This window comes from Phyllobates terribilis, unplaced genomic scaffold (assembly GCF_046119375.1).
Source record: "Phyllobates terribilis strain yellow unplaced genomic scaffold, ASM4611937v1 Scaffold_11__3_contigs__length_659146591, whole genome shotgun sequence".
Lineage (NCBI taxonomy): Eukaryota > Metazoa > Chordata > Amphibia > Anura > Dendrobatidae > Phyllobates > Phyllobates terribilis.
In genome coordinates, this window is record NW_027362771.1 from 507,671,124 (window position 1) to 507,697,312 (window position 26,189).

At 43.1% G+C, this 26,189-nt stretch overlaps 1 protein-coding gene across 1 annotated transcript; it reads left to right on the forward strand.

Moving 5' to 3' along the window:
* Positions 1-2,087: 2,087 nt before the first annotated feature.
* PCYOX1 (prenylcysteine oxidase 1) lies at positions 2,088-24,658 on the forward strand. Its single transcript, XM_073653593.1, has 6 exons — positions 2,088-2,267; positions 8,365-8,571; positions 9,917-10,091; positions 13,547-13,758; positions 21,655-21,807; positions 22,877-24,658. The coding sequence occupies exons 1-6, from the start codon at positions 2,165-2,167 to the stop codon at positions 23,527-23,529; spliced, it is 1,503 nt and encodes a 500-aa protein (XP_073509694.1). The 5' UTR covers positions 2,088-2,164; the 3' UTR covers positions 23,530-24,658.
* The last annotated feature ends 1,531 nt before the right edge of the window (positions 24,659-26,189 follow it).

A 26,189-nucleotide genomic window follows, 5' to 3' on the forward strand; every position in this document is an offset into this window, starting at 1 on the left:
GAGCTGTGCTGTTCTGGCCACATCCGGCCATCGATGGCGCTAATAACAGCCGATCGTGGGGGTGCATATCCCATATTAATAGCCTATCCTAAGGTCTCCTGCAGACAACAGTTTTTTCTGGTCTAAGTGTGATGTAAGAAAACATCGGATGACACTCGGACCAATGTTATTCTATGGGGCTAGTCACATGTCCGATTATTTTGCCCAGACAGAGTTTTTCCAAGGACAAAAATCACAGCATGTACGATTTGCATAGTACTCGGCCATGAGTCTGTTAAAAATATCGGACCGCAATCAGATGACATCTGAGTACAGTCTGATTTTCACGGACTGACAGAATGGAGAATTTTTTTTTCCCCCCATCTTCACATCCCAAAAAAAAATCAGATCACACTCTGTTCAGGGTCTGATTAGCATAACCAGTCATCAGTATCAGAAACCTGGACTTTCAGGTCTTTTATAAACCATAAACCTTGAAACCACCAATAAATACTTGGCACCGAGGAGAGTAGTCATTGTGTCGCAGCAGCTCGTTTGCCTCTGTACTGGGCTGTGATGCCTTGTGTACACGTGCGGCAGTACGGTCAGTGAAGATCAAGGACAATTTTATTGTTGACTTTTGCTTTCAGTCCCACAGGACAATTATCATTACAATTGCTCTGGAACACTAGCATATGGTGATGATACGCAACTGAAACAGGCCTTTAGGGTATCCCGTAAAATGGACAGGACAATTTACTGTGCAATTTCTCTTGAGTACACCAATACCCCATCCGTGGAGGAAAACTACTGTTTGGGTGCACAGCAGGGCTCGAAATGGAAGGAGAACCATTTGACTTTTGAAGCGCAAAATCATCTGGAATAGATATCGGACACCATGTCACGTTTGGGGAGCCCCTGATGTGCCTTAAGCAGTGGAAACCCACACTAGTGACCTCATTTTGGAAACTGCACCCCTCAAGGAATTTATCTAAAGGTATGCTGAGCATCTTGAACCCACAGGTGAGGCAAGGAATTTTAAAACATTTCGACCGTGAAAATTAAAAATGACGATTTTCCTCCAAAAATGTTGTTTTAGCCCCAAATTTTTCATTTTCACAAAGGTAACAGGAGAAAATAGACCACAGAATTTGTTGTGCAATTTCTCCTGAGTACAGGGATGCCCCATATGTGCTCAGAAACTCTTGTTTGGGCAAACGGCAGGGCTTGGAAGGCAAGGAGCGCTATTTGATTGTTAGGAGTGTGAAATTGTCTGGAACAGATTGGACGCCGTTTCGCATTTGGAGAGCCGCCAAAATATACGTATTTATTGGTGTAATATTTTTTGTTCTTCATTTTGTGTTTTTTTTTTTTAATACATTTTTTCAATCTTCTTAACTTTTTTTACTTAGTCCCTCTATCCGACTTTATCTTTTATTAGTCTGATCACTTGTCTCATGCATTGCAATGCATGAGACCTATGATATTACAGAGGCAGATTGCCTGTTACACCCTGCCTATGGCTGGGTCTCACAGGCCACCGTACCTGGCGACCATTGTTTGACCTCCGGGTGCCATGAGAACCCTTGGCTCCCCGTGATTTTGTCGAGGGGGTGCCGATGGGGATGAGAGAGGAAGCCCCCCTCCCTCTCACAACCTTCCAAATGCCGCGATCGCTATCAATCACGGCATCTGGAGGGTTAATCAGACGGGCTGATCACATGCTGTGATCGGTCAGCCTGATTGACACACAGCAATGGCGCCCGCCGCCATCACCGTTAACAGCTGATCGTCAGAGGTGCCAGTGTCGGACCCAAACCGATCAGACATTGATGCCCTATCCGAAGGATAGGGGCATTTCCTGTTGGTAGGACCCCTATATAGCCATACATCTATGGCAGACTGGGTGGATGTGCCATACATGTACGAGATGGGAATACCCCTGGAGGGAGGGCGCCCCTTTCACTGTCGCAAAAACTTTACCAAATAAATAAAGTTGAAGCAGCAAAATCTGCCCCCTTCAGATATGAAGGGAAAAGCCCTGGACAGGTCCTCCCACCTTGGGGATCTGTAGATGGTAATGTGAGCGGGAACAAAGTACACAGGAAACCGCGATATGACAGCTGCAGATGAAAGAGGCGCGCATGCGCACTAGTGGCCCGGACTAGGAAGCCTGCAGGACGCCATGCAGCTCTCGGCCGCCGTCTCGTCTATGCTGTGCGGTGTTATACTGTGCAGCCTGCGGGCGGCAGCGGTACCGGACCTGCGGCATGCACCCAACAAGATCGGTAAGCATGGTAGTAATGAGGGTGGTCTGTACAGGCAGGGGAGGGCTGGGAGCAGTGCAGGCGCTAACCTGCGGGTAACGAGAGAAGCAGAAGGAGCTCTGCAGGTCTGTCCCGATACACTGAGCTCCAGGGGACAGGGGAGGACAGGGGAGGACGTGTGTCCACTATTCAGCAATTCTGTTTCCCTAAACGTGTGCAGGTGACAGTGTGCATGGCGCAGACATATGTGCAGGTGTGCATGGCGCAGACATATGTTCAGGTGACAGTGTGCATGGCGCAGACATATGTGCGGGGGTGCATGGCGCAGACATATGTGTATTGTGCCAGTGTGCATTGTTGGGTGATGGCAGCAGGACACCTGAGCTCTGCAGCCCCCACATTATTCCACAACCATTTGGCTGTTCCTTCAGAGGGTCATCAGCGCTTTGTAAATCACAGGACTGTCCGTGTTGTCACACGCGGACCCCTGGACGTCTGTAGTCAGTAACAATACCCGTGCAGTGTACACACAAAGTCCATATAAACTCTCAGAAGCAGATTATGGCCACCCTGTAGTATATATTTTGCTCCTTTCCCCATCCTAGAGATTAAATTAATACAAACGGTGATGAGGAAACCAGATTATTGTGCCCCCTAACCAAGTAATCATTCCCCCTTAAAAGAAATAATAATCCCACCCTAGTACACCCTTAACACAAATAATGCGTTTGTTACATTTTTTAAAAATTTCTCATCCAGTCACTCATTGTAGATCCCTATAGCCAGTGCAGCAGCATAGACTACATGCGTAAGAGGCGGTTGCTCTGGGCCTAAAATTTCAAAGGCAAAAAAAATATTCAACTTTAGCATGAAGTGCTCTAAAATTTCCTGGTAGACGGCTGCGCTGACTTTGGTCTTGATAAAACACAGTGGACCTACACCAGCAGATGACATGGCTCCCCAAACCATCACTGATTGTGGAAACTTCACACTAGACCTCAAGCAGCTTGGATTGTGGCCTCTGCACTCTTCCTCCAGACTCTGGGACCTTGATTTCCAAATGAAAATTGTATCTCTGGGACCTTGTGGAGTGTGTCAATGACGGCCTTCTGGACATCTGTCAAGTCAGCAGTCTTCCCTATGACTGTGGAGCCTACTGAAACAGACTAAAGGACCTTTTTAAATGCTTAGGAAGCCTTTGCAGGTGGTTTTTGTTATTCTAATTTACTGAGATAATGACTTTTGTGTTTTCATTGGCTGTAAGTTATAATCATCAACATTAACAGAAATAAACACTTGAAATAGATCACTCTATTTGTAATGACTCTATATAATATATGAGTTTCACTTTTTGTATTGAAGAACTGAATTAAATTAACTTTTTGATGACATTCTAATTTTAGTGAGATGCACCTGTATTATCTGAGGATGCTGAAAATACTCGGATAAGAGCGAGTATGCTTGGAATAGCACGTTATCCGAGCACATTCGCTCAACACTAATTACCAAGACAGAAGCCAGGGTCCAAAATGACTTTTTTGGCTTCATATTCTCTTGGGTTTCTGATTGGCAGAAGAATGAACATAAGTAAAATCATTTTGTCCTTGAAAATTGTGCAACATTTTAGTTGGAATAAGTCCATAATTGCATAAACAATTTTACATGTCAGGACGTGAATAAACTTAGTCTGTCACCCTTAGTCCTAATAAAAATCAAGTCTGCTTAGTTTAGTTTATTTTATCTTTATCCAGAAAATGATCTTTAATCCTGATGCAAATGTAGTCTGCGCACCCTTGGCGTGGCCAAAACTTTGTGCTCCTTTCCGCCTCTCCCCCTTTGCTGATTGACAGTGCTGTCTGAACTGAAAACAGCCGTGCGCACCCGGTGCAGGAGCGCACACATCTATCTTTCCTGTCTAGAGCGAGCTAAGAAAACTAAACAACATGGATGATTTTTAGAAGGGCTAAGTCCTCTAAATGACCATCTGATTAGTTGAAAGTGAATATTGAGGGTTACAGACTACCATTAACGTGTATGGGAACTGGCTGGCAAATTTATTGTAATTTTGTTTTAAAAAAAAAAAAAGGAAGCGCCTTACTGAACTTGTGGGCTCCCTGTAAAAATAGAGCTGCTGATCAAGTAAGAACACAAAGTTATTCTGTTTTGTACAAAACCATCTAAAGTTCACGATCCACCAGAAAAAGTTTATCAAAGGCCGCTCAGTGTACATTTATGTGAAATACGCTTTTAGTATCTTCTACGTGGAAATGTGATTGCTTAAACGTACTGGCCGGAAGCCTGAGACTGCCCTACCGCCAGATCCCGATCACATCTTTCTGATTTATCTATTGCATTATGATTATGGAGGCAGTGAGTGCTATCAAATCGCCACCCGCAACAAGGTTCAAATGCATATTTCCCCTCGCTCATGACAGCACAACGAGAGCGGGTCGGCCATCTAGGACAGGAAGCCTGTGGGTAAAAATGGTAGAGTCTCCCACTTTCCCTCAGTGGTTTCCTGTCCTAGAACATGGAGATCTATGAATCTAGGATGTTCCCCGGTGAGGCATGGGTAGTTTCCTGTTAGTGAGTAGTTTCTCAGAACCTACCTTCACTTCCCAAAATCCTTTCCTCTCCTTTGGCACTTGTCTGGAAGGATGAGTCCCAAAGTGGAGAGTCAGTGGTGCTGCTGATCACCACCAGGAGTACATCTCCAGAAGTGACATATCCAACACCGATGCTCTGGGTTGTAGAAGCTGGACACAGTTCACCAGACCTGTGGCAGGGGCTACTGGTAGTGTAGCACATGTGCAGAGCGCTGTGGAATTTTAATAGATTACCACCATTACAAGAGCTCCTCTGTTAATTGGAGGAGAGACAGAGACCTTCCACGCAGCCCAAAGCTCACCTTCAATTTATAAAGAAGGTGGATTTAGGGCTATTCGGGCTGCTACGTATGAAAGCTTCCAGGACTGAGAACATGGAGAGTCTAGAAGAACCAAATCATGATCCCTCTACCACCTCGCATGGTGCTTTGGGTGGTATGGGTGAGTGCCTATTTGCTGTGGAAAGGTTTTCTGCCTTGTTAATTCTAGCTTTTTATTAGACTAAGGAAAGATATTGCCTTTTGATGAGAAGTGAAGTCCATTCTGTTTTGCAGGATAAAGCTTACCCCTATGACATCTGTTGGTAGCTCGGAGGATGAATTTGAGGAAGCGGACAGTGGGGTATTAGATTCAAATAGTCCACCCTCCTCTTCTGATGATGGAAAGATGGGAAAATCCTTTACTTTATTCACCTGAAGACATTCATCAATTGTCTAAAATGATGATCAAGGATCATTAAAGAGCCTAAGAAGTCAAGATCTGTTCAGGACGATATGTTTTGTAGCCTGGATGTTGGGAAGAGAAAGCCTTCTGTCATAAAAAGTGTAGCTGGCCTCATCGAGAGAGAATGGAAGAAACTTGACAAAAAAAAATGTTTTATTCCCAAAAGTGTAAAACGCAACTATCCATTTGAGGAATCTTATTTTGGGTTGTTGGGACAAGGCATTGAAAATTGATGTCACTATTTCTAGATTTCTAAAAGTCTTCTCTCTTTTTGACACTGGCTCTCCGATAGACCCTATAGGAAGGAATAAAGTTCTCTGAGGAGGGCCTGGGTATCGGGGGGGTCCTTGGTTTTTAAACCTGGTATCGCTAGTACATGTACAATTGTATCCCTTAGCTTTGAAACAAGCTACTTAAACCATAAGATGTGAGGGAACCTTTAAAGCCACGTTCACACATTGAGTATTTGGTGAGGTTTTTACCTCCAGTATTTTGTAAACTAAAACCAGGAGTGGAACATTCATTGGGAAAGTATAATAGAAACACGTCACCACTTCTGTATTTATCACCCACTCCTGGTTTTGGCTTACACTAAGGTAAAATACTGACCAAATACTGAAGGTATGCACGTGGCCTTATACTTTTCCTCTGACTGTTCCACTCCTGGTTTTGGCTTGCAAATATTGAGGTAAAAAAACCTCACCAAATACCCAATATGTGTACGTGGACTAAGGGTATGTGCATAAGTATTTGGTGCAGAAATTTCTGCATCTCTTGGTAGGAAAAATGTTGCGTAAAATAAGTGCGTTTTTGGTGCTGATTTCCCTCCACTCATTAATATGAGTGAAATCTGCAGCAAAGACTGACAGAATTGACATGCTGCAGATTTAAGTCTGGAAGTCAAAAATAAGCAACGTGTGCATGAGACTTTAGGATTCTCATTCAACTTGCTGCCATCATGGAAGCCTTCAGGTTTTGTGACAAATCTGTGCAGTGAAAAATGTGACAAATCTGCAACGTGTGCACAGGCCCTTAGGGGGTCAGATTTTCTCCTCCCTACCAGAAAGCTGCCGATCCCTTGGCTGCCGCCTCCACTGATATTAGATTGGCAGCTAGGTCTACTCTCCTTATTAAGTCAGCATGTAGAGCCCTATGACTAAAGTATTGGCAGTGAGATAACCTATATTTAGATTTGTAACGTGTTATTCCCTGTGAACGAGTCCATTCGATCAGGGATTCGTCTTCTATTAATAATGGTCCCCTCCTGTGCCTTCATATATTAGTAATGCCCGCTTTGTGCCTGCGGTATGATATTGCCTTTTTTAAGTGAATCAAAAACCTGAAGCTCACAACCCCACTCCCATGATGAGCCACAGCTTCACTTCTCCGTCCTGAAGTTTTCAGCCCAGCGCAGGCGGTGCAAGGACTAGATGTCATCGTGGCGCCCAACCCTTCCCCCGCTCTAGTAAGCATACAGCAGTGGTGCAGGTGGGAACCAGTGGTTTTCGGGGTCTAGTCACAGTTGGACCCTTTGTGACTGTGATTGTTATTCCACTGGTACCAAAATGTATGTTAATAAGACAAAACCGACAGATTGCTTATGGTCAGTTACCATGGCGATGCATAGGCCTGAAAACAAAACTTCAGATTTCTAACTTGCTTAATTTTTTAATTTTAGATTTATAAAAAAAAAAAATTATTCAAAGGTTGACACAGCCCTTACAGCGTCTGTTCACACTTGGCTTTTATTAGCACATAAACCTGCCAACTTTTCTGAATTTTGCAGGACTGTCTAGAATTTTCAGACACTGTCCCTGCAAATTTGAGTCCCTTGCTGAAAATTATGCAAACCCCACTCATAAAAAAATAAATAAAAATGGATGGGTTGAGGGTGTTCTCAGGAGAGTTGGGGACACTCATGGTAGGGGTTTGGTTGGTGGGACTTAAAGGGGTATTCCCATCTCCAAGATCCTATTCCTATATGGTAATAATAATATATTATAATAGCAAATTCCTCCAGTTAGAAATATAGTATAGTTCTTCTGATTCACGATGTTGCTTACCCCATGTACCCGCACTGCAGTAGCTTTGGTATCCATGGTTACAACAACTAACATCTCACTATATCGGTGGCCGTAACCATGGATACCTAAGCTACTGCAGTGCCCTGTATGGGGAAAGCGACATAGCGAATCAGAAGAACTATACTAAATTTTTAATTGGAGGTGTTTGCTCATATTATAATTATTATATCTACTACATATAGGGATAGGATCTTGGAGATAGGAATACCCATTTAATTTAAACGTCCCTGTTCCCCCAACAGAAATGTTATAAAGTAAGAGCAGGTCCACTAGGAAAGCTCCAAGCTCCCGACATACTCCCTCTACATGTTCATAGATATCTATTAGTCACGTGGAGGACAGAAGGGTCATTTTGGACTCCATTGCCAATTAATGTCAGCATACTTAAAAAAAAAAAAAAAAAAAAAAAAGTTTGGGATAATGTATAAAGTTAACCCATAGGTGACGGAAGCCACTGATAGTACCCGTCACAGGCGAGCGTTAATTGTTTAGATGTATATGTCATGCAGTTTTTAATTGCTTTCCATAACATCTGTTTAATGGATGCCACCCTAGCCTGTGGGTGACTGATGCCGATGATGGGCACTCCCTTTATTGGATATGTCGGTAACTTTTTCTGCTGTATACATATACGGCTATATGAACAGGACCTTAAAGATCAGCTTTTTGAAGTTCTGAAATGTTTAATATCATTTATTTTTCTAGCTGTTGTGGGAGCTGGGGTCGGAGGAACATCCACAGCTTATTTCTTGCGACAGAAGTTTGGGAACCACGTCCAGATTGACATAATTGAAAAGGGAGAGATCGGAGGTCGTCTGTCAACCATAGAGATGGAAGGGAAGCATTATGAGTCTGGGGGGTCCGTTATACACCCTCTGAATCTGCACATGAAATCATTCGTGAAGGAGTTGGGTGAGTAACAACTAAAATAAGACACATAAGAACCTTTAGTTTAGAACGGATAAATGCACAGACTGTATCACTGACAGAGTATAAGTGGGACTGCTGGGCGGCTGCTTTATTCATCAGCAGTCATAGTCAGTCAGTGAACATGGAAGACTTGTGTATAAAGCGTAGGTCCATTCTGCAGGGAATGTCAACAGTTGGACTCTTAGGCTAAGTGCTCACGATGCAGAAATGCTGCAGATTTTTTCTGCATCTCCCTGGCAGGAAAAAACGCATGCGGATTTTACATGCGTTTTTCCCGCCAGGTAGAAGGGTTTGTCAAGCGTTTTTGCATGCATTTCTGCATGCAGGTTATCAAGCGCTTTTCCAAGCGATTTTAGCATCACTTGGAAAGTGCTTGACAGCTTGGTCACACTATATAAATCCATGCAAAAGGCCTGGATTTATATAGTGTGACCAAGTTAATAGCTAAAAAGAATAAAAATGGTAAAAAATAAAGATTATACTTACCTTCTGATGGCCCCCAGTGTTTTCTCCTCTGCGTCCGGTCTGTTTTATGGGTCGCGTGACCTGTCACATGACTAAATGACGTCATGGCTGGTCCTTTCACACCACCGCGACCCATACAACAGACCGGACGCAGCGGAGAAAACACCGGGGGCCATCAGATGGTAAGTATAATCTTAAAAAAATTATTTTTTATTTTAAATTAACAGGTTCTATGGTACTCGAGTCTGGAGGAGAGTCTCCTCTTCTCCAGACCCGGGTACCATCCGCACATTGAATCGCACAATATCCGCATGTGCATATGTGCTCATACGGATATTATGCGATTCAATGCAAGTCAATGGTGGCAATTACGCTGCGTGTCCGCAAAATTAATGGACATGCTGCTTATTTTTCCGCAATGATAATCCACAGCGGAAATTTCCACAGCATGTACACAGCACATGCGGATTATCATTTGGGACCATGGAGCACGTATTACCAAGTGTTTTTTAAGCGTTTTCGCTGCGGAAAAAACGCATAGTGGGCACGTAGCCTTAGGGAAGAGTCAGACGAGGATCACATCGCAATTCTCGGACTTGCCGTCGGCTCTCCTGACTTGAGCCTGACAGCATGTATTTCTACGCTTGAGTTAGGAGGCCAGTCCGAGCATTGCATTGCGACCCTCATCCGAGTTGTACGGCTGTCTGACTATTCCCTTAAGCTGTATTAGATCCTGCCGTAGTCAGTATGTAATAGACTTTTATGTCAGACAATAAGACGTAAAGCTTTTGAGTCTTTACAGCCTTTTTTCCTGTAATTAAGCATCCAGGCTTGGATGTAACCGATGACTTTTCCCTTCTAGGTCTCAATGCTCGCTCACTGAACGACGATCTGGTTGGAATCTATAATGGAGATGAGTTCGTTTTTCAAGAGAGTGAATGGTTTTTGGTTAATGTCTTCAAAATGCTCTGGAACTATGGTCTCAATTTCATGCGAATGTACATGTGGGTGGAAGACATATTGGATAAATTCATGAGGTTTGTAAATTTTAGATTCGCACATCATACAGGATATCTTGCGTTGTTTATATCTGCCTCTTATCATCCTCACCTCATCAGTGACAATTAGGTGCTGTCTACAGTTATGGCCAAAAGTATTGAGAATGAGACAAATAGTAATTTTTCCAAAGTTTACTGCTTCATTTTTTGTAATGGCAATTTGCATATACTCCTGAATGTCAAAGAGTGATCAGCTTAACAGCAATTACTGTACTTGCAAAGTCAATATTTGCCCAGAAAATGAACTTTAACCCCCAAAACACATTTCAACATCATTGCAGTCCTGCCTTAAAAGGAGCAGCTAACATCGTTTTAGTGATTGATCCATTAACACAGGTGTGGGTGTTGATGAGGACAGGGCTGGCGATCATCAGTCATGATTAAGTAAGAATGACATCACTGGACACTTTAAAAGGAGGCTGGTTCTTGGTATCATTGTTTCTCTTCAGTTAACCATGGTTATCTCTAAAGAAACACGTGCAGCCATCATTGCACTGCACAAAAATGGCCTAACAGGGAAGAGTATCGCAGCTACAAAGATTGCACCTCAGTCAACAATCTATCGCATTATCAAGAACTTCAAGGAGAGAGCTTCCATTGTTGTCAAAAAGGCTCCAGGGCGCCCAAGAAAGACCAGCAAGCGCCAGGACCGTATCTTAAAACTGTTTCAGCTGCGGGATCGGACTACCAGCAGTGCCGAGCTTGCTCAGGAATGGCAGCAGGCTGGTGTGAGTGCTTCTGCACGCACTGTGAGGCGGAGACTCTTTGAGCAAGGGCTGGTTTCAAGGAGGGCAGCAAAGAAGCCACTTCTCTCCAGAAAAAACATCAGGGACCGACTGATATTCTGCAAAAGGTACAGGGAGTGGACTGCTGAGGACTGGGGCAAAGTCATTTTCTCTGATGAATCCCCTTTTCGATTGTTTGGGACATCTGGAAAACAGCTTATTCGGAGAAGAAGAGGTGAGCGCTACCACCAGTCTTGTCTCATGCCAACTGTAAAGCATCCTGAAACCATTCATGTGTGGGGTTGCTTCTCAGCCAAGGGAATCGGCTCACTCACAGTCTTGGCTAAAAACACAGCCATGAATAAAGAATGGTACCAGAATGTCCTCCAAGAGCAACTTCTCCCAACCGTCCAAGAGCAGTTTGGCGCCCAACAATGCCTTTTCCAGCATGATGGAGCACCTTGCCATAAAGCAAAGGTGATAACTAAATGGCTCATGGAGCAAAACAGAGATTTTGGGTCCATGGCCTGGAAACTCCCCAGATCTTAATCCCATTGAGAACTTGTGGTCAATCATCAAGAGACGGGTGGACAACCAAAAACCAACAAATTCTGGCAAAATGCAAGCATTGATTATGCAAGAATGGACTGCTATCAGTCAGGATTTGGTCCAAAAGTTGATTGAGAGCATGCCAGGGAGAATTCCAGAGGTCTTGAAGAAGAAGGGGCAACACTGCAAATATTGACTTGCTGCATTAACTCATTCTAACTGTCAATATAACCTATTGGTACTCATAATATGATTGCAATTATATGTCTGTATGTGATATAAACATCAGACAAACACTAATAAAAACCAGAGGCCAGCAGATCATGTGAAAATATCATTTTGGTGTCATTCTCAAAACTTTTGGCCATGACTGTATACATGGCGATGCCTGGCAGCCAGTGACCTTAGGCAATGTTCACACATCCATTTAAGATCCGGTCATACTGGCCAGGGGCAATAATCAGGAAAGAGACCAGTCCAGCGCCACCCACCAGCCGGCTTTTCTAGCTGATTGACAGGTCTTTCAATATGTCAGGAGAGACCTGACAGTCATATGCAACGGCGCTTGGAGAAGCCGGAGCATTTCATAGAAAAATAGACATTCCTGCAATCGTGTAGGCAGGCACTGATTCATGCTGCCCATGGTTTGAGTAGCATAAATGAAGTGACCGCTTCCCTTTATAAACATATCCATGAAAGTCTAACCATCCGTTATGATCCTTTTTCCTATAACCCTTAATGTTAAAGGGAATGTGTCACCCCCCCCCTGGGCGATATGAGACCTCTACTATGGCCATACAGGGTATAGAAAAGTAAATCTATACTTACCTGTATGGCCCATAGCAGAGATCTGATTGCAGAAAAAAGCACTTTAATCAATTATTTTTTCCACAAACTTGGTGTCCGGGGGACGCCAAGCAATCCCCGCCTATCTGCTTATTATTCCCTCAAATCACTTCCTCTCTGCTTAATTAGCATATACCACCCTCCCCTGCACGTCACAGGGCCCTGTGATGTGCACTGTGCTCCCTGACTTCCCGTGCATGCACACATAGAGCGCACTTTGCTTCATCCCGGCCCGTCTCTCCGTGCACTGCGCTGCAGGGTTCTATTGCTCAGGCGCCGGAAAGTGACAGTGCTTCTCCCCCCCCCCCCCCAGGTGCCTGCGCAATAGAAACCTGCGGCGCAGTGCACAGAGAGACGGGCCGGGATGAAGCAAAATGCTTTCTATGTGAGCGGCACTTTGCGCATGCCCGGAAGTCAGGGAGCACACGGCAACCCTGTGGAAAGAAAAATTGATTAAAGTGCTTTTCTCTGCAATCAGACCTCTGCTATGGGCCATACTGGTAAGTATAGATTTACTTTTCTATAACCTGTATGGCCATAGTAGAGGTCTGATATTGCCCAGGGGGTGACGGATTCCCTTTCACAATAAAAAATAACAGAACAGAAGTGTCCATTCTGTCTGCAATGCATCCAAGAACGATTGGAAACTGATGACATTTTAGGAAAAATTAAACCAGTTTGAATTTATTGGTCCTGTATCTGATTTGTTTTATTTCTTCAAACTGATCATAAAAAAATTAAATGGGAGCATAGGCTTAGGGTGTATTCACACTGGATAGAATGGTGCAACAGCGTGCTGTACACTCGCTGCACCGCTGTCTGTAAATATACCTATTTTTGCTGCAATTTTATAGCAACTGCAATTAGATTTTTGAAAGACTGCAGGGGTTAATCCGCTTTTGTGGTTTCACCACACTGGATGAATTACACCGTAGATGTTTGGGTCACTTTACCATGTCACTTCTCAGAACCCCATCACTAATTGGCACTCAGGTATTTCCCATTGTATTTCCTAAACACCCGACCTAATTTTTGATAGAAGTGCTAAGGATTTTGTTACGTTCTTGAACGTTAGAAACACAGAACAATTATTCTACTATGCACTTGCTTATTGTGTAAATTGGATGTAGGTAAGTAGCTCCGCGCGTCCTCATTCTAGTTCTTCTCTGGAATAAAGAATATTGTTTTTTATTCTTGTTGTACCTGAAGCTCCACATTACCACCCTCTGTCTGATTTTTCTTTTTATTCTTCACTTCTTTTGTCCAGTCGGCTGTGGTCATATGTAGTTATTGCAGATCTTTTCTTGTTGACAGGATCTACCGGTATCAGACCTTTGACTATTCGTTCTCCAGCACCGAGTCTATGCTTCACGCTATGGGTGGAAATGATTTCATTACAAAGGTAAATGTGACCATAGATGAAGTTATGCAGAAAGCTGGCTTCTCTCAGAGGTTCATCGATGACATTGTGGTTCCGGCTATGAGAGTCAACTACGGACAAGGAGCGAAAGTCAACGGCTTTGTTGGTAAGTGCTCAAACTGGAGTGCAAAAGTGCACAACTCCCCTCAGTCTTCCTGCCAAGTACAAAACTTTGCAAATTTTGTAATTATCATTATGCTTTAGAGAGTAAAATGAATGTAGCCAGCAGCTGGAAGCATCGCCTAGCTGCATGTAGCAGAGACCGGTGGCATCAAAATATGTAGGGAGCACACTTGATGGCTGTGAAACGAAACATTTTACAACTTTCTAATATACTTTTTGTTTCTCAAATCCTCATCAATTATTAATCTCTGGAGGACGTGGCCTGGACATGGCACCGAGAACAGGGCTGGGCTGTAGAGACAGCAAGCCAAACCTCCGACTCCACAGCACGGCCTCACTACTGAGCGTGTACATAAAGTGCAGCACAGATTCATCTCAACTAAAAAGGCGAGATCATTCAATCAGGGACCGAACAGAGATTTATAGGACATTTCATAACTTTCCCAAATTCTTCTGAAACCTTTACAGCACATCCTGCATTGAACTACTCCACAACTCTGACTCCACAGCACTGGTTGGAGGATCTTCACTGCCGAGCGTGTACATAAAGTGCAGCACAGATTCATCTCAACTAAAAGCCGAGATCCTTAGATCAGGAATAGAACAGACATTTATAGGACATTTCATAACTTTCCCTCATACTTATGAAAAAATATTCATACTGCATTGAACTACTGTACACAATTTATTAGATATTTTAGGAGTCAGTCCATTTCATACTGACTCCACAGCACTGACCAAGAGGATGCACAGATTGAGAGCTTTCTCCTCAGATGGTGTTCCTACTGGAATTACAAGCAATTTACAGCCTCCCACACGCAATCTGTTATGGGAAAGAAAGACAAGAGACCAGAGGTTAATCTGAGGTCCTCCACCTCTGTCAGCACGCTTGGGATGCAGTGTCTCCTATCAGAGGGCTCCTCTTCCCGTGCGGCACAGGGGATTCTGATATGGGGAACGCCATCATTGATTTTAAACATCATATAGCGTCTATCTCTACTAAACAAGACATGGAGCAATATATAGAGAGGCTGGAGACTACATACAAAACTGAAATACATTCCCTCACTTCTAGCCTGTCACAGGTCACTGACAAGGTACAGAGACTAGAGGCCGATGTCATACAAGTTGTGGCCATCATAATGATCATAAACAAACACCAGAACTTCACAGCCAGCATATAGTCTGTTTAATATGGTTGATGACTAGTGTTGAGCATTCCGATACTGAAATATCGGGTATCGGCCGATATTCGCGGTATCGGAATTCCGATACTTAATTCCGATACTTTTACAATATCGAATACCGGAATCGGAAGTTCCCATAATGCCTGCGCTCTGCAGTGTCTCTGAAGGATGACAAGCTGGATGGCAGCGCTCAGCTGAGATCCAGCCTGTCATCAGAATGCCATCCCAGCGTGGGAGAATTCTCCTGATTGTTTAAAAGCCGGCGGGCGGTAAAAAGCCGCCGGCTTTTAAACAATCACACAGCCCCATACTGCTTCCCCGCAGCCTCCCACCCCGATCCTCGGCTCCCCTCGCCACCTCCCATCCCGATCGTAAGTTAGGACCGGGCGGGGAGCGCAGCACCAAGGAGCGGGGAGCGAAGAACCGGGGCGGGGAAGCCGGCAGTGAAAAGACTTCACCACCGGCTTTCCCGTTCTGTGCTGCGCTTTCCCGCCGGTTATTTCAAATGAACAGCTGAGGTATCAGGTGATGCCGATCAGCTGTTCATTTGAAGTTGCCGTGGTGCCCTCAGAGGGTTCATGTGAGTTCATGCTTCACTGCATTGCATGAACTCACATGAACTTTCCCACGGCCGCACAGGTCAGCCTCACCTCCCAGACCGGTCATGATTGGTGTGTGTGGGTGTCTGTGCGGGTGTGCGCGGTGTCTGTGCGGTGTGTGTGATGTCTGCGGCTCACCTCATGCACGTCACTGACAGCATGGGAAAATTCTCCTGCACTCAGCGCTTCAGCGTGCGAATTCTCCCACGCTGTCAGTGACGTGCATGAGGTGAGCTGAGTTCATTGGACATGAACTCGGCTCATCTGGATGACGTCACAGAGAGACACTGAGGAGCGCAAGCATGCCTGCGCTTCTCAGTGTCTGCGGGATGACAGGCTGGATGGCAGCTTTCTCCTGCGGTCCAGCCTGTCATCTCGATGTAGCAGAGCTGGAGCCATCGTGGGAACCATGGAAAGGTAAGGATGAGGTTGCTTTATTATTTTTCTTTTATTGCAGGAGATCGTTGGCTTCAGCTGGAATGGGCGTGACGGTAAGTATGGTTTAATTTAGAACAATAAAGAATTGTGTGTTTATTTCAATTAAAGGACTTTATTCTCGGTGTTTGTGTTTTTTTTTTTTAACTTTGACTATGGGGTTAGTAATGGGGGTGTCTTATAGACGCCTCTCCATTACTAACCTGGGCTTGATGTCAGCTGGCATTATAAGCTGACATCAACCCCAGCCCTATTACCCCCTGCCACCGCTACAGGGCAGTGGGAAGAGCGAGGCTAAGTGCCAGAATTGGCGCATCCTATGGATGCGCCATTTCTGGGGCGGCTGACTGCTGGTGTTTCTAGCCTGGGAGGGGGCCAATATTCATGGCACCCTTCCTGGGCTATTAATATCAGCCCCCAGCTGTCTGCCTAGCCTTTGCTAGCTATTAAATTAGGGGGAACCCCACGTCATTTTTTTGGGGGGGTCCCCCATTTTAATAGCTAGTAAAGGCTAAGTATTCCGCTGGGGGCTGATATTAGCAGCCTGGGAAGCTCCGTGGGTATTACCCCCTTCCCAGGCTTCAAACATCTGCCCCAGCTGTCTGCTTAACCTCCGCTAGAGACTAAAATTAAGGGGAACCCCACGCCAATTTTTTTTTAAATAAATCCTTTATTTTAACACTAAATGACAAGTACAGTAAGCAACACTGTCACTGTACTTCATATATATGTGACTGACATGTTTCTATCTATCTAATCTATGTATGATTCTCTATTCCTTCTATTCTAAATTGTCGGGTACAGATGCTGAATTGCCGGCCGGCTTTCTTAAAGAGACGGTGCATTAAAACACTATTATTTTTTTTTAATAAATCCTTTGCACTAAATGACAAGTACATTAAGCAACACTGTCACTGTACTTCATATATATGTGACTGACATGTTTCTATCTATCTAATCTATGTGTGAAGCTCTATTCTTTCTGTTGTAAATTGTCGGGTACCGGTGTATGCCGCTGATGAATTGCCGGCTTTTCGCATAATACATTCTACATTATTCTTAGTTGTTTTACTTCATGTAGAATTAACCTACAAGGAAAGAAAGGGTTTATTTTCATTCCGATATTTCTGTCCCATTGACTTGCATTGGTTTCCGGTATCGGAATCGGCGATATCCGATACTTTTTGAGTATCGGTCCGATCCGATATTTCCTGATATCGGAAGGTATCGCTCAACACTATTGATGACCAAGAAAATCTCCACAATAATATCTGGATAAGGGGTATACCTGAAAGCATCAATGCACAAGCGATTATTCCAACCCTGAGGACATTATCAATAGGATCACCAAGGATATTATTGAGTAAAGAGCTGGAGATCGACAGGGCGCACTGTACACTAGGTCTTGAGTGTCCAAGGGTCACATTTTTTCAATGTAAAAGAGGCCATTATGAGGAAAAGCAAGGGAGTTGGGCTCTGTTGATTTCAATGGAAATTACATACAATTGTTCAGGGATTTATCTCAAATGACACTTGCTTCAAGAAGGGTATTGAAACCACTACTTGATGCCCTCTGGGAAAATAGCCTGATGTACTCCTGGGGGTTCCCATTCCAGCTGCAGGGCTGGAAAAATGGAACGTTGTATACTTAGAAAGATAGAAGCGATATGGTACCATTTTGTGATGCCCTGGACATTCCCAGAATCCATATATCTGACTGACCACCTGCTCTATCATTGCCACGGAGAGGTCCAGCACGTCGCAGACTGCGTTCAATGGATCAGGAACTAGAGGGTGATGCACCTAGACGGGAAAGGACCTGCCAATATATGAGCTCCTGACATGAATCTGGTCTTCCCTGATGGGAGAGACAGTTTGCAGATACTTACTTTTTTCTTTACACATATAATTAGTTATAGCTAAATAGAGTTTTATATGCCACTCTTCCACTATACAGAATGTCCCAGTTCATATAATATCTTAGAACAGCATTTAAGTTGAGTTCATATTATTATATTATATTATGAGGGTGTATTACATTACTTGCTTTATATTCCATGTTTCCCCCTAATAGAAAACCTAGGTCTGAAAGTTTGACTTAAGCCAGTAGACAACCCGCAGTTAAGGACTTGCATTGGGATCTGCTTGTTTCACAGTTTTCTAGTGTTCGATTTATTCATAATCTATACCTCTTAGATTAGACGCTGAGGTAGACATTACTATCTAACGTCTATACTTCCTCCTTGTTCTTAATCTCTCTATCCTTTTTTCTCCCCCCCCCCCCCCCCCTCCTTTTTTTTTTTTTTTTTTTTTACATACAATATGGCTGTAACTTTGGCTTCCCTGCATGCTTCTCCCCTCCTTCCCCCAGCAGGGATGCCGACATGCTCACCGCCACGGCTGCTCGGTGGCATCTCCAGCTCCTGCCGCGACTCCCCATGCACTTCGCGCAGGTCTCCCGGCTATGCGCTTGGCCCGTGTGCTCCCCTCTTCTTAAAAGGGCAGCGCACACTCAGCTTGGAAGCATTAGGTATTCAAGGCACCCTCTCCTGTAGGGAGGTGCCTGAGCAACTTCATTATCAAGTGTGTCTCTAAGCTACTAGTCCGTTCCTGTACCTGTTCTGCAATCCTGCACCAGTACCTGTCCAACGACCCTGAGCTCGTCCTGTCTGAACCGGTACCGGTATCCATACCTCCAGTGATCCTGCCTGACATGGAGTCCATACCCTACGTCCCTAACCCCTGGCGTCAGCTGCTGCAGTACCAGAGACTGCCCTGGAGTGATTCCTCGTGGCTACCTGCAGCACAAGCCTAACCTCACTATCAGAGGCTCCAGTGAAGAACCAGGTAGCCGCTTAGTTACGTCCCACCAGGATAAGCCCGACCCATGGCACAGTGGTCCACACCCACCAGCATGACAATGGCGCAACTCAAAACTTGCTCATTGAATATCAGAGGACTTAATGTTTCAGAAAAAAAGAGCTCAAGAGTTTTATCATATGCTTAAACAACATGTACATTTTCTCTTTCTTCAGGAGGCCCACTTTAGAGGCAACCATATACCTCAGTTTACTAACAGATACTATTCATCTTGGCGCCACAGTACAAATACAGTTTTAGTCTAAAGGTCGGAGAGTAGGCATACACAAATCACTGTCGTATACTATTTTAGAAACTCTGTCTGACACGGAGGGGAGGTATGTGTTTAAGATCTAGATCTACTCCAAAATTTTGACTTACAAACCTCTCTCTCCCTAATTATGACCAAATTAAGATGGCATGTCAATAATTAAACTAAAAATTTTTGCAGAGAGCCCTATCATTGGAGGTGACTTTAATTTTGTCTTGGATCCTTCTTTAGACGCGTCCCTGGGCAGGAGTCACCAATCTAATAAATCGCAAACAAAAGCTTTACTAAACGTCTCTCCAACTGGTCGATGTATGGAGGATACTACATGCAGACGTAAATAATTATACATATTATTCTCCTTTACACAATACGCATAGATTTTTTTCCTAATTAGCCATCACTTGCTTACTTGGCAACCTACATCTCAGATAGGACCTACTATATGGTCAGATCATGCTCATGTATATTGTAATCTGACTATACCCGACTCCCAGCAAAGCTTCAGATGTTGTAACTTAAATGATAATTAAAAGAGGCACCCGGATCAGAAATTCATAACTCCACTGACATAACTGAAGCATTTCATTGCTATTATAGCTCGCTATATAATATTAATGGACTATAACATCTAATATTCTTGAAACAAAAATTTACAAATATATTATGGACACTGCCCTTTTATTCCTTACAGGCGCCTGAGCAGGTGATTCTTTCACTGAACAAGAGATATGGAATGATCTAATGGCCTCTCCTATTGGAAAGAGCCATGGGCCAAATGGATTAAATCTTACATTTTATAAGATATTTGCACCCCAGTTATTACCATTTTTAGTAAAAGTGTTCAATAATATATCAGAAGATCCCCCTTTGCACCCCTATCACTTGAGGCTCACATAATGGTTTTATCAAAGTCTAGAAGAGAATCAAGTGCCTGCCCTAATTTTCATCCAATATCATTAGACGCAGATGTCAAAGTATTCTGTAAAGTAATGGCAGCACTGCTCTCCCACTATCTACCCTCAATTCCTTGGCTTCATTAAGGGTAGAGAAGCTTGCGATGATACAAATAAAATGTTGATGTCACATGCAAAAAAAAAAAGGGACCCAATGTGTCTCATTTCTGTTGACACTGAAAAAGCGTTTCGACAGACTGCATTGGACTTTCTTGAAGAGCACCCTACGACAAATTGGGTTGAGCCCTTTCTTGCTATCTAAAATTCTGTCCTAATACACTGACCCTAATGCGAGAGTTAGGGTAAATGGCGCTTCATTTCAGGGCGGAAAGGAAAGTGACAGCAGTTTCGGCCAGCAGATGACGATTCGTTTGGGTATCACATCATTCACTGGGGATTCACAAATAAATCGTCATAGGAAGTGGGTAATATGCACAGAACCCTAAGCCTGCCGTACAGAGTGAATGGTAGGGAATTTTACCATAACTTAAATTACAACAGTTATGAGTTTTTAAAAACGTATTAATTTAAATTTACTTTTGGATTTCGGACTTTAATCACTCAAGTAGGTCCTTGTACTAAACTTCTATCTTGCATATACAAAGCAACACAAAGAGACACCTGCAATGACCCTCTACTCTTTACTGGGGCTTGGGAGAAAGAATATTGGATAGTCAAATTTCAAAGGAGGATTGGCAAAAAGGATTCATACTGTCCTATTACTTGCCGTGCTCAGGAGAAAAACTATAAGGCCACGGCCCCACTGTCAGTATTTGGTCAGTATTCGGTCAGTATTTTTTCTCAGGAGTAGGAGCCAAAACCAGGTGAGGAACAATCAGAGAAAAGGTATTATAGAAACGAATCACCAATTCTGCATTTATCACCCACTCATGGTTTTAGCTCCCACTCCTGAGAAAAAATACTGACCGAATACTGATAGTGGGGCCATGGCCTAAGACTCTATCTAGATGGTATCATTGTCCCACTAGGCTAAATAAGATCTTTCCTCTCTGTGTCGGACTTGTGCTGGCGGTGTGGCGGTGCAGCTGGGTCTATGTTACATATATGGTGGAAATGCCCATTAGTGTTGGTTTTTATGCAATTCCATAGTCTCACCGGTAGCAGAGTCACACCCTCCCTATAGTTTTCTTTTTTTTAGTATTCCCTCACCTCCTTTTCCTTCCCATTCTTTCTCTTTCTGTCATCCATTCCTCTAGCACACACAATTATTTGGTTCATGTTATAGCTTATATTAGTATCTTATCAAACTGGTTATGGCTATATTATAATGTTTAACAATAGCTTACAGTAATATAAATAACATCAACTTTTCTATTGTTATTGAATGTAATTGGAATGTTCCGTTTTCGTATTAATGTTAAAACTCAACAAAAATATTTAAAGTAAATGTATTAAAATATCTGTATGCCGTCAACAAGCGGAAATTATAATATTCTTGCTAAAACCTGATGCACTATGAAGTCTTGTTGCATATGTTGGCGCAAGCGACAGGTAGCGGAACCTGTAATTTTATTATTTTAGTTATACTGATGTTCCTAAATGTTTGTTTTCTAGGGGCAGTGTCTCTAGCTGGTACTGATTCTGGACTTTGGGCAGTGGAAGGAGGTAACAACCTAGTTTGCACTGGGCTTCTCTATGCTTCAAAGGCCCAACTAGTTAAGGGCACAGTCACCTCTGTGCAAGAGAAGGCTCGTCCTACAAAGTCAGGTAAGTTTCTCTATCTTCTTTTTATATTCTTTGCCGGCTGCACAACTCACCCTGGCCATTCATTAAGAGGCTGCATGGGGGAACAGTGAATCTCCACTTTTTACACCTTACTGTGCCAGGGGATTGTAGTAGGGAGGACAACATTTTAAAGATTCTCTGAAGGGGGAAGAACCTGTTTTAAATAATTTAGTATTGAGAAATTGGACTGTTACCGATGTGTTTAATACTGAATATGCTTATTTATTTAATTAATATTATTATGAGGTGAGGAAAAGGAGGGCGATTCACATTTTTATGTGGCTGGGCTTCATGGGAGAACCATTATGTTTGGGTTGGTGGCCATCAGCATGCCCCTGGCTGTCATAGTAAATCATTAGCACCTCACAATCTCTTCAAATGGATGCCCAACTAGGATTGAGCAATTCAAAATGCTGTTTTCAGAGATTGATAACAGAATTTTAAGTGGCTACGTAGCAGAGATCAGACATGGCTCCAATTGCTGCTATTTCAGGAAGATGCCGGCTGCATAAGACATCCAGCACCTGCCCTGTATGGAGCGGGCTCACCTCCTGGGCCTGCACCATAAACCCTCACCCTTTACTTGTAATATATATATATATATATATATATATATATATATATATATATATATATATATATATATATATATATATATATATATATATATATATATATATATATATATATATATATATATATTTTATATTATATTATATTATATTATATTATATTATAATATAATATAATATAATATTTTATTTAATACTACTTTGTCCAGCATGGAGGCTTCTGAAACTTTTCAAATCACTTGATTATGCAATTTTTCATTCCTAAAAAAAAAAAAGTATATATTTCTTAGATATAATATACTTAAAATGGCACTGAAGGGGCAGGCACCTAAGGAGTTTATGAATTCTATTCCAAAGAGCAGAGTTATTGATTATGGTTCAATCTAGTTCCATTCCGTACGTATGACTTATGAATATTTTATGCCATGTTTGTTTTTCTATATCCTTCTTTCATTATTTTGTTTGCCATTTTATTTCAGGAGATACAGTGAAACTGTATGAAGTCAATTATGAGACCGAGCAAGGGCCCTCACTAGGCTTGTATGATATTGTAGTTATTGCTACTCCACTCGCTAAGGAAATTACCAACATTAAATTCCTCGACTTTGACCTACCAATCGAGGCTTCCAAGCCATACCAGCAGACCGTGGCCACCTTTGTCCACGGGCAGATCAACACTTCTTTCTTTGGTTATCCGAAGCCATCGCAATTTCCTGTATCAGAAATATTAACCACAGATGAACCAAAGCTCTTCATCAATAGCATCGGCCCCGTGTCTCCTGTGAAACCAGAGTCTGAAAGTTCTAAATCCTCTGATATTAAAGTCTGGAAGATCTTCTCGCCTGAGCCCCTCACAGATGAACAGTTGCGTCTCTTGTTCGAGTCATATCATGCAGTTATTGTAAAGAAATGGTTGGCTTATCCCCAGTACCACCCTCCCGAAAAATTACCCCCTATAATACTGCACCATGACCTTTATTATCTGAACAGTATAGAGTCTGCAGCCAGTGCCATGGAGATGTGTGCCATCTCCGCAAAGAATATTGCCCTTTTATCGTACCACCGCTGGTATGGGCAAGATGGACAAATTGACCAGGAAGATTTAGACGAACGTCTCAAGTCTGAGTTATAATTTTTTTTTTTTTTTAACTAAATAACATCTATGATTTTCACCTAGAAACTTGCCTCACTTTCTGATGGCATCCTGAATGAAAAAGGCCAACTTTTTCTTCATTTAGTGGTAATTCTGACAGTCACTTGCACACAATGCTTTTTTGCCTAGTGTGGTCATTACATCTGAGCTAGAAATGGTTAAAGAGCTGCCTCTCAAAAGATGAGGGTCACACACTACTCTCAAAAACAAGGGTCCACTGACTCCCCTATTCTGGGAAGTGTCTTGAGAACCCTAGTTCTGGAGATGCATAGATGGAGGTCCCACCTCTGGATATGCCTTTCATCAGACAGCCCCTGTAACTATAACCTGCCAGCACCAATCCATCTGTGATTTATACTGCAGCCAGCAATGCTGTCTACTGGTGGATTAATGCCCTCCACACCACAGCTTTGCTTGTAGTCTTGCCAGGACAATGCTGCGTATAATTAAACTATATACAATTTAATCTTAGTTTTCTGAAATGCAATAATCCTATTGACTGCAATATACTCCCTTTGTTCTAAACTTTTATTTTAGATCAGGCAAAAATATTCCAATTTTTTAATTTTCATTTAAAAAAAATCTTCCCGAGTGTAGATATCACTGTTACACAAGTTATGGCGCCCCCCTGGGGTTCTTTTAATTTCTTTGCAGAACGTCTCCCAAATGCGCCCAGTGTCGATGGTCACATTTGCTCAGACTGGACACAGTCAACGCCTGGAGGACGCCATTGACCTTCAATAGGGCCTGTGGATACTGCACTAACTTTGCCTTAAAATATAACTCGTGGTCTGAACTCAGCCGCTAATACCTTTTCAATTTCTCATTTTTGGATTTTATTACTTGAAAACACGACCTGTATTGATGTGAATTGAGACATCCGCCCTTCCTGCATAACTCAAAACTATTAAAACTGAGGTTCTGCCATCCAAGCCTCCTTTGTTTTGAGCGTTTTTTTTTTTTTTTTTTCTTCTTCCTTAACATAGTTTTCATTTTGTGCTATCAGCAAAGCATACATACCACTATTACAACAAATCCTGCCGGTAGTAATTGAACTGTTAACACCAATGTCAATAATTTTGAAATAAAGGAAAAATTAACAACCAAAGTCTTTTGTGTACTGAGCTGAACTAATGGGTTAAAGGGAATCTGTCAGCAGGATTTAGCCTCCCAATTTATTTATATGGGCATGTAGCTCCTTCAAAGACAAGTAAAGCCATAGCTTTCCATGGCCAGTCTGTTACTGAGAAATCAGTCTTAAATTGAGATGCAAATCAGGCTGAAGAGCCTCCCTTAATTTACAGGGAATCTGTGAGCATAAAACGACTGTTCAAACCAAGCAGTTGATGTAACCTAACGGTTCAATGCACCTTCCCACCTATTTGTTTTCCATCTACCTCCACCTTCCTCTGACTTCATTGACAGCACTTTGTATTAGCCAGAGGAGAGCGGCGTGGGTAGGAAGGTGCACTCAACAGTTCGGCCACACCATGGGTGCACCGAGCTGGCAATCCCTTTAATCTTGGAGCTAAAGAGGCTCTATCGTGTTGCCAAAATATCTTCAATTTACAGGATAAAACACCCCCACCTGTCGAAAACTTAATTGGCAAACACAAGACAATCCTGAGGATGACCAAATAATTCCATATTGAAGGGGTTGTCTGTAATGAGAAAACCTTTTAAAGTACTGCAAATTCAGTTTCAGAACCTACAGTAAAAGATTGGGTCATGCCTTACCTATGGCAAGTAAAACTTTATTACTTACGTAGATGCAAACATACCAAGAACATCTGATGATTTAGGATATATTTACATGAGACATTTTTTAGATCAACACTAAGGCAAAACGGAAAGATGTTTGTAAAAATTGCAGCGTTTTTGCCATGATTATTAAATATGTGACATAAAGCCCCATAAAGACAACTTCTGTAAATGTACCAAAACTGCAAGCATGGCTAGAAGCCACATTGTCATCTCATTACCATCACAGGCACCATTATAATGGAGGGTAATCCTTCTGTGGGCAAACAAAATGGGGCATAGCGGGTAATGGAGAGCTCACCTCCTCCCACTTGATCTCTGCCCATGGCACAGTTTTCTTAGTCTTGTGTCCTATTTAAAGTAAGGGAGAATAAATATTGACATCAAATGGAGGGGGTCGGAGAATTACATTTAATTAAAATGTGAGTCTCGGTTGCACAGAGTCCTCAAGGTCTGCGCCCTGTGTTGGGAATGTGGAGAAGAAGGCAACCTCCTGCACGTCTTAAGGTCTTGTGGCATAATTCTGGCTTAATAGCTGTAGCGCCGGCGTCCCTGCCCTCTGCTAGGCAGGGACGCTGTTCCCCTCACCCCTCTGCTCCGAGCCCGGCGTCCTCCTCCCGCTCTGCTGGCAGCGCACGCTCCTTCCCGGCCACTGTGCTTAGGGCGCGCGCTCCCTCCCTCTTAAAGGGGCCGCGCGCGCCGTCCTAAGGAGTCCCCGGCCAATGGCCGGAGGACTTCACCATATTTAAGGCACCTCCTCCAAAATGGAGGTGCCCGAGCAATGTTGTTGCACTGTTCACTACTCTGCTTCAGCCCTCAGGTCCCGTTGCCAGTTACCTGCCAGAAACCTGCCAGTTTGCTGTCTGTTTCCTGCCTGA